Source organism: Grammomys surdaster, unplaced genomic scaffold (assembly GCF_004785775.1).
Source record: "Grammomys surdaster isolate TR1022 unplaced genomic scaffold, NIH_TR_1.0 133, whole genome shotgun sequence".
NCBI lineage: Eukaryota > Metazoa > Chordata > Mammalia > Rodentia > Muridae > Grammomys > Grammomys surdaster.
The window spans coordinates 15,326,250-15,334,497 of NW_021604591.1; the positions used below are offsets into that span (position 1 = coordinate 15,326,250).

The following is an 8,248-nucleotide window of genomic DNA, read 5'->3' on the forward strand; positions in this document are numbered from 1 at the left end:
TGGTGATGTAAAGTGTACCCAGTTTTTTCTCACATCTCAATTGGGCTAGTTGAAAGAGGATATCTAATCTCTCTCTCACTAAATCAAGGTGTTGATTAAGGATCATTAGCCCGCCTTTTTGTTGGGTACTGGCGGAGGTTTGAAGGTTAACAGTCTCTGCCACCGTGGCTGACAATTGGGGGTAGTGCCCACCTGAATAGAAGTTGACATAGTAATCTCAGTGGCAGTGGCGATAACGGCACTAATTAATATCGTCGTCACTATGGCTGCAGTTATACCAAATCTCCTTTTTGTCTAAATAATGACAAAGTGGAATGAGTCTCCACGGGGATGGGAACCCATCGCGTGACTCTGGCAACCATAGTTCAAGTGAATCTTTAGAATTCCAACACTGGGACATCCAGCAGGTTTTATTGGTACAATTCTTAAAGGTGGAATTTGATAAAATAAACAAAAATACTAGGAACCTGTATCCCTTGGATCAGTACAAGGGCTATCATCAGAGCCTGGAGGGTCTGTCTGGGTGTCACCTTCCAGTATCGTGAGTCGCCTCGTCAGCCGCTCTGGTAGCCAAAACAGATTGTCTTCTTCCTGTGGAAACACACAGACCGCTCCCCTGGCTTTTATTAAAATAGAATCTGGACTTTTTCATTGTCTGGTCAAGATGTCCTTTTATTTGACCATTTCTTTTGGCCTGTCAAGCTGAAAATGAGGTTTTAGCCAATTAATATCTGTTAACAACTTTTGAAAATCACTTTTCTGGAGCAACAAGTATTCTAAAATCTTAAAGCTCATTATACTAGAGCAAAGGCTTGTAGAAAAACTCCTTTAGAGAGATCAGCCAATAAAATATACAATGAATAATATATATTGAGAGATTTAAACGCTTTAACCTTTTGTATTAAAGCAACAACAAATTTTTTAAGGCCATTAATTATTCTTTGAGGCAAGCTTTTTTAATGAATGGCTTCATGGGCTCTCAAAAATCACAAGCAATTTCACTTAATGCAAACCTCTCACCTTTACCAGGAGGTAAAGGAACTGTATAGAACACTCTTTTAAATCTATAATAATTTTTTATATGTATTTACTTGAATGGCAGCTGGAGTAGGCAAGTCAGGCTGTAGTGTCCCATTAGTCTTATAAATCTTAAATTTGAACTTTCTCTGTGTAGTCCTGGCTGTCTTGGAACTCACTCTGTAGACCAGGCTGGCCTTGAACTCAGAAATCTGTCTGTCTTTGCCTCCCAAGTGTTGGGATTAAAGGCGTGTGCCACCACTGCCTGGCCCTAGTGTTTTTTGATTAATTGAATAACCAACTTTTTTTAGCTGAGTGAAGTATCAAATAAAGCCAAGCTGAAGGCAATCTTGTCCTCTAATAATTGTTAATTAGCCCCAGTATCTATCAATCTTTTAAAACCCTTTTTTTTCTTCAATTATTAATTTAAGATTAGGTCTCTTGTTATTAATAAGACCTAATACACATCAGAGGAACCAAGGCCATTTTGTCTCTATCACACCCAACAATTTTGGCCTGGCCCAAAAGCTGTTTTGAATTTCTTTTGAGTCTGAGGCAGACACCTCCCTAAGGAACAAGCAAGGCAATAAACAAATTCTAGAGAACACCCTTTTTGAGGCGGGACAGGACAATAGGAATGTCTGAAATTTAAGCTCCTGTCTCAACTACTCTGTTATAGTCTAATTTAAATGTAAATGTTTTAATCTTGGCCTATATCCTGAGGCCTGGCCCAAGGATTATCCTTCTTGCACCAAGGACAGGTGTGTCAGGTAACCTTGGTCACCTGGCTGTTGTTTAAGTCTCTGTTCCTGGGACAGTCACTTTAAAAACTATCTAAATTTCTACATTTAAAACACTCCCCATCTCTATGGCTCTGTGTAGTTATGGCCACAACCTGATTGCATGAGGATGCAATTTCATTGCAAAGACAAGTATCTAAGTCTGTCTTTGCTTGTATGGTTTGAGGGCCGTGTAGGCAGTTTAACCTGATTAATATCACACTGACCTTGTCTTACAAGCACGTTAAGATCTCAGTCTGTATGTCTTAATTTAAATGTAAACGTTCTTAATCTCTAGCAGGCCAGTACTGTATCACAACTTGTTATAAATATTTTTATTTAACTCTACCTGCTGCCCCCCCTTTTCTATAACCTGGGCGAATCAAAAAAAAAATTTTTAAACTCAAGATTACAACTGCCAACTGCAGCCAATGGAATACTGGCAGTTTAACTAAACTTTTAAATATCTTTTGTAGCATTAGCGTGTAACCATTAATTTTGAGAAGCAAAAGCAAAACCAATTTAAACAATTTATCTTCTCTAAAATCAACACCAAGCAGACCACCCCTATACTACAAAGTTTTGTTTCTAATTCTCTACACATGAATGTATGAAGCAGCTTTTAATCTCATTGAAGAGACATTGGTCTAAAATCTTACTTTCTATATACCTGGTTTCTGAACGACTCCAACACTGAGCTAGTTCCACGCCACCTTTCGTTATCAAAGTTGTACATTTTTAATTACACCCAATAATTTAAGCCAATAGTCTATAACCAAGACATGTAGAACATTTTTATACTTTTAAAACTAATCTGAAACAACAATGAAATGGCTATATATCTTATTTTTAGATCAAACAAAATTTCTTGTCTTTCTAGCTGTAATTTCAAGAGAAAAGCACTTTGTCACAGAGGTTTTTCTAGGACAAAATGACTCTTAGCTTCCTTATAAAACTCAAAATGTTGCTGGTCTCTTTTAAAAGCAGCTTATGTCAACCTCAATTCCTGAAAAGACCTTTTTTGCTCCCAAAGGTTGGATCAAGCAGTTTTAACGATCTTTCTTTTTGAACACGTAACAAACACAGAACATTTAGACAACGAAACAAAAGGCAAACACAACACGTGGACATTGGCGCGCCAAGGACAAGAGACAAAAAGGACTCTAAGAACTACAGAGAATTTCAGGACTTCTCCCGAATTCTCTGCTTCTAGATGAACTCTGAAATAGCCTTTTCATTCTTTTTTGTTGACACAGCTCAGAGAGAGGGCACCTGTATTTTTTAAAACTCTTTCTCTCTCTCTCATATTTAAAATGTAACTTTTTATCTCGTTCATTGGAGATGTAGCGAGCAGCTAATTTAACACTTCAATACCCTGCTTTCTAATTCTTTTTAACCCTGTTCTTCCCGCCTGAAGCGGCTTTTCGGCCATAGGCAATGCCTGTTTAGAATTCTCTTGACCTATGTTTCGCTGTTACCTCCTAGGCAAAATCTTCATTCACCTAGACTGACTCTCCCGAAACATTCTTCTTGTAAACACAGCCTCTAATTGACCGTCACTAACGCAAGCACTCGATCTCGTGGCGGCGGCCGGCTGGCATCTATCCTCTCCATCCCTCTCTTCATCTGAGTCCTCTGACTCGGAAGTTAGTCCCTCCGACTCAGAGCTATCACGCCGTAAAAACCCCGGCTCCTTTACCAGATACAGAGGTTTGTTTCTGAGGCTTATTTTCCTTCCGTCTCTCCCGAGAGTGTTCTTCCTCTCCTCTCTCACCCCCGTGGGTTGGTCCTCGGGGAGGCCTGATTTCTTAAATATGTCTCTTTTCTCTTTTCTTTTCTGACTTTTTAAGCGCTTCCATTTCTCTGTCTCTGTTTCTGACATGTGGGCCCATAATTCGTCTATCACTCCCCAGCCCGCCGCCATAACCGAGCAGCTTTTCTCATCCTGCAAAACCAGAAGGAAGAATACCAGCACTGTCTGGGGAGGGAGACGAAAAAATTCAAGACCAAACATTATCTCTCAGAGAACATTATCCCGTCATACGGTTCTGGATTCACTCCACGCGTGAGAAAACGAGCGGAGGGTCTTCTTTAAGCAGCGCCGGCGATGGAAAATTCTCCCGGGTTTCAGCACCAAATGTGCGGGGCGCGCGTGAAGTGGTCTCGCCGGCAAAAAACATACACACACGCGCGCACACACACACATCACACACACGCCAGAATCCTTCCGTATGAACACGTTTATTTCCCCAAAACCAAGATGGTGGAAGAAGACGAGAAGGCGTGGGAAAGCACTGCCTATATACCCCAGAGCGGGGTATTCACCCCCTGATTGGCTGCTTACTCGTAGCGCGCCAAACGCCGTGGGATGGGCTTAGTTTTGGCGGGCTTACCATGGCACATGCGCAGTTTACTTGGTACTAGGAAGAATTACGGGCGACAGCGCCACCTAGCGATGGCGGACTTTGTCAGCTCTCGTGGCGGCTCCCAACAGGATTTCACATATCCTTCTCTCAGGGAGGCATTGATCACCACAGATACAGTACTGGAGGAGGCTGGAAGAGTAGATTCCATGTAACAGTGTCTGTCTACAGAGATTTAACTCTTCCAGGAAAGCAAAACATAATTACATATAGGGGACCTCAGATCATTTTTCAGCCTCATAGTTGGATAGTTCTAGTTGGATGGTAGTATTATAACTAGTATTTTTCATAGAAGGCCATTTTCTCTGTTTTCTAGTATACAAGTATAGGAAGCTGTACTACATGAAAAAAGCACGTCTCCCTTAGGGATACAAATCCAAGGAGTACTAGTGTCTCAGTGCTTTAGAGAAGTCCAAGTTGATGACAGCTCATTGTCTGTCTTCAAAGAGAAGGTATCCAGTAAGTCTTCTCTTCCCTGAATTCCATGTCTGTAAAGTTCCCTGATGACACCCTGTCTCAAACAAGGTGAAATTTGAAGAGCAACACCAAGTGTTGTCCTTTGTTCTATACATGTACTATAAGTTACTTTCACTCATATATTTTATATACCATACACAAAAGATGAAGAAGGAAAGGAAGAGAGAAAGAAAGAAAGGAAGAAAGAAAGAAAGACAGGAAGGAAGAAAAAAGGAAGAAAGAGAAGGGCAGGAAGACATTGGACACAAATATAGAAGCTGATAAAATAAAAAATATTGCATCAAGACAAAAGGAAAATCAGTAAATCGGATACTAAAACTTAATTTGGGGATGGAGACAGAGATAGAGACATTGGAACAAAAGCAGCAAAATAACTGTAGCACAGTCTATGTTTCTAAGTAACTACAGCAGGCTGTTTGTGAGGGCCAGCAAATAAAAGCAATTGGAGAATAAAAAACACTGGGATGAGAATGTGAGCCTTTATCTGAAAGATTAACTGACAAATTTAGCTACTCAATGAACTATTTAACTTAGATGATGGACAGCTATGCTCCCATCAAGTCTTCCACTGTTCTAGGGAAAAGGGGTTACTAAATCTAAAGGAGTACCTTAATTAATGGTAGATCAGAGGTGAATAAGTAGGTTAGCATTTCAGAGCTCTTCTTGATCTTGCAGAACACCCCAGTTTGGTTTCCATCACCCATATCAGCTAGCTTGAAATCTCTTGTATCTCCAGCTCCCTGGGATCTGATGCCAACTTCTGACTGCTATGACCACTCACACTTGCATCCCTCCCCCCAGGTACACAATTTAAAATGAAAATAAATGATTAAAGGAAAAGAAATAGTATCCCAGGCTGGCATGGTTGCTCACTCTGTACCAGGAAGCATGCTCACAGAAGACTGATGACCTGAGTTTGAATCCCAGCCTGAATGTGGTGGAAAGAAAGAACTAACTTCTGTAGGTTGTCCTTTAACACACACACACACACACACACACACGAACACCAGTAAATGTCTTTGCTTAACACTATTTTTGAGTGACATAATTTGTATTTATTATCCATTTCTATTTTCAGAATTAAAAATAAGAGACAGCAATTCCTCACTGGAATTGACTGGAAGCTTAAAGGAGGATGCTGAGGGAGAGGGAACAGACAGACACGTGGTCAGGGAGTTAGGGGAGAAGGGAAAATCATCCAAAGATAAAAATGTGTTAATAAAAATTTAAAGAATAACTAATAATTAAAACAATTATATATTTTGTTTGGCAATAAGTTATAGAGCATGAAGGACGGGACACACATGTATAACTGTATATAGAATTTGTTTCATTATTTGAGATATTTTTCTAAATATACATAGAGCTCTGTGTTGAGATGTCAGAGGGTAAGAGAGAACTGAGAGACTGAGCCTCAGTGAGCTGCAACCCCAAGAGGTTTTTGTTCAGCTCTGGAGCACTGTGGGAGGAACCTCCCTACTTTGAAGACAGTAATAGGTTGCAGCATCATCAGCCTCCACAGGATGAATGGCAAAAGTGAAGTCTGTCCCAGAACCACTGCCACTGAACCTGGCAGGGACCCCAGATTCTAGGTTAGATGCCTCATAGATGAGGAGTTTGGGTGGCTGTCCTGGTTTCTGTTGGTACCAGTGCATATAACTATAGCTAGATATACTGACACTTTTGCTGGCTTTGCAGGAGATGGTGACTTTCTGCCCTAGAGACACAGGCAAAGAAGCTGGAGACTGGGTCAGCACAATGTCACCAGTGGAACCTGAAATGATAAACACACAGACTATTGTTATATATGTATAAAAACCTTCCCAGCAGAGGACCTTTTATTTTAAAAATTTCAAGAACATTGTGGACGTCACTATGAGAAACCAGGAAATCAAGGGAATGGGGAAACTTAAAATCAATTACAAATGCCCTAATTATAATGATCAAGAGCACAGAAGCATGGAAAGTCATGATGGACACAGAGGTTGCTTCCAACACTTCTCTGCATCCTTACCTGGAACCCAGAGCAGCAGCACCCATAGGAACAGTGTGTCTGTCTCCATCTCTGAGAGCTGGAAGAGAGGATGCTTCTTCGGCTCCTGACAGCTGACCTTAAAGGAGCCTGGGCTGTTATATAATGACTCCATATGCAAATCTGCCCAGCAGAGTGTGTCCTGCTGCTCCAAGGGCTCCTGTTTCACTCATAGGGATTTGGTGTCAGCAGAATATTTACTAGAGCAACATATATGTCTTTTTTTCCACGGGAGGGGGTTTATTTAGGGCGGAGGGCAAAGGTGGGGAGAGAAACGGGAAGAATGACAGAGAGAAGAAGAAAAGAGCAACATATATGTCTTAAAGGACCCTTCTAAATACATGTTTTTTTTGGAAACAGGATTTCTCTATCTATTCTTGGTTGTCCTGAAGCTCATTCTGTAGACCAGATCCTCCTGTCTCTGCCTCCTGAGTGCTGGGATTAAAGGTATGCACCATCACCACCCAGTTTTTCCTTGCAGTCTACTCTGTTAAATATTTACCCTCTAGTCTTTTTGAGGTGTGAGGTGGGGAGTGCACTGTGGCTGCACTATGTAAAGAATGTAAGTTATCTCAAGAACAACTTGATCCCTCAAAATTGTACATACCCAGTGAAAGCATTATCTGAGAGGGGATAGAGAAAAATGACTCAATGAAGAAAAGTAACAGAATTCTTGTCATATTACTTTATTTTTTTTAGATTCATGTTTTAGATCCATTTGTTCATGTTCATTTTGAAGGGATCGTCTCTTGCCATGGTATGTCATTAGAGATCAGCAGACAAGTTTGGGTGTAGATCTGAGACAAGGTTTGTTGTTCACCACTACTCATGAAATGCTTCCTGGGCCAGGCTCTTGTGGGGATTCTCTTGTTTCCTTCTGTCTCTCATCTTGCCATAGCATCACTCCAAATACAGTCCATGCTGCTGCTGTGTCTGGCTTTTTGTGGGTAGCTGTGAGCCAGGCCCTCACACCTATGTAACCAGCACTTTGCCAACAGAATCACCCTGTCAGCCCATTGTTTTCAAGTAAAACTAGTGAGGGGAAGTTCTTTTTATTGAACAGAAGTAATACAACAGGATAAGCAGGAGTTCAAAAAAAATGAAGAAAAGAAGCATGTAATGGAGATGTGCACAGATACATCTTTTGTGTAGATCTTCAAGCATCCAAGATTATTAAAAGACAGATATCTTGTATTTTGTCATGGTGATAAAAAGCTAATTGACAAAACTGTTGATTCTTCCTCAGAGAAATTGTAAGATAGACAAAGAGATGGGCAGACACGTAAGTGAATATAGACAGGGATGTGAGTTTTTCTTCATGTTCTCAGACTGCTGCCCCCTTTCTAGGTTTAACTGGTCAGAAGGTTGGATTTCCTAACAAGATTTTAAGGTGGGAAGTGACATAGTAATATTTTAATTAAATAATAAAATAAAAAGATAAGAAGCCTTATAAAAAGAAGGAAGAGTAATAAGAACTGAAATGGGGAAAGTAGGAAGAAAGGAGGGAGAGGGAGGCAGGA

At 40.6% G+C, this 8,248-nt stretch overlaps 1 gene segment (V, D, J or C); it reads right to left on the reverse strand.

Moving 5' to 3' along the window:
- The window catches only part of LOC114616845, a 35,776-nt gene extending 28,986 nt beyond the window's left edge, over positions 1 to 6,790 (reverse strand). The window contains 2 exon segments of the V gene segment in view: positions 6,164 to 6,470; positions 6,711 to 6,790. Coding sequence covers positions 6,164 to 6,470; positions 6,711 to 6,759 — 356 coding nt within the window.
- Between the last annotated feature and the right edge of the window lie 1,458 nt (positions 6,791 to 8,248).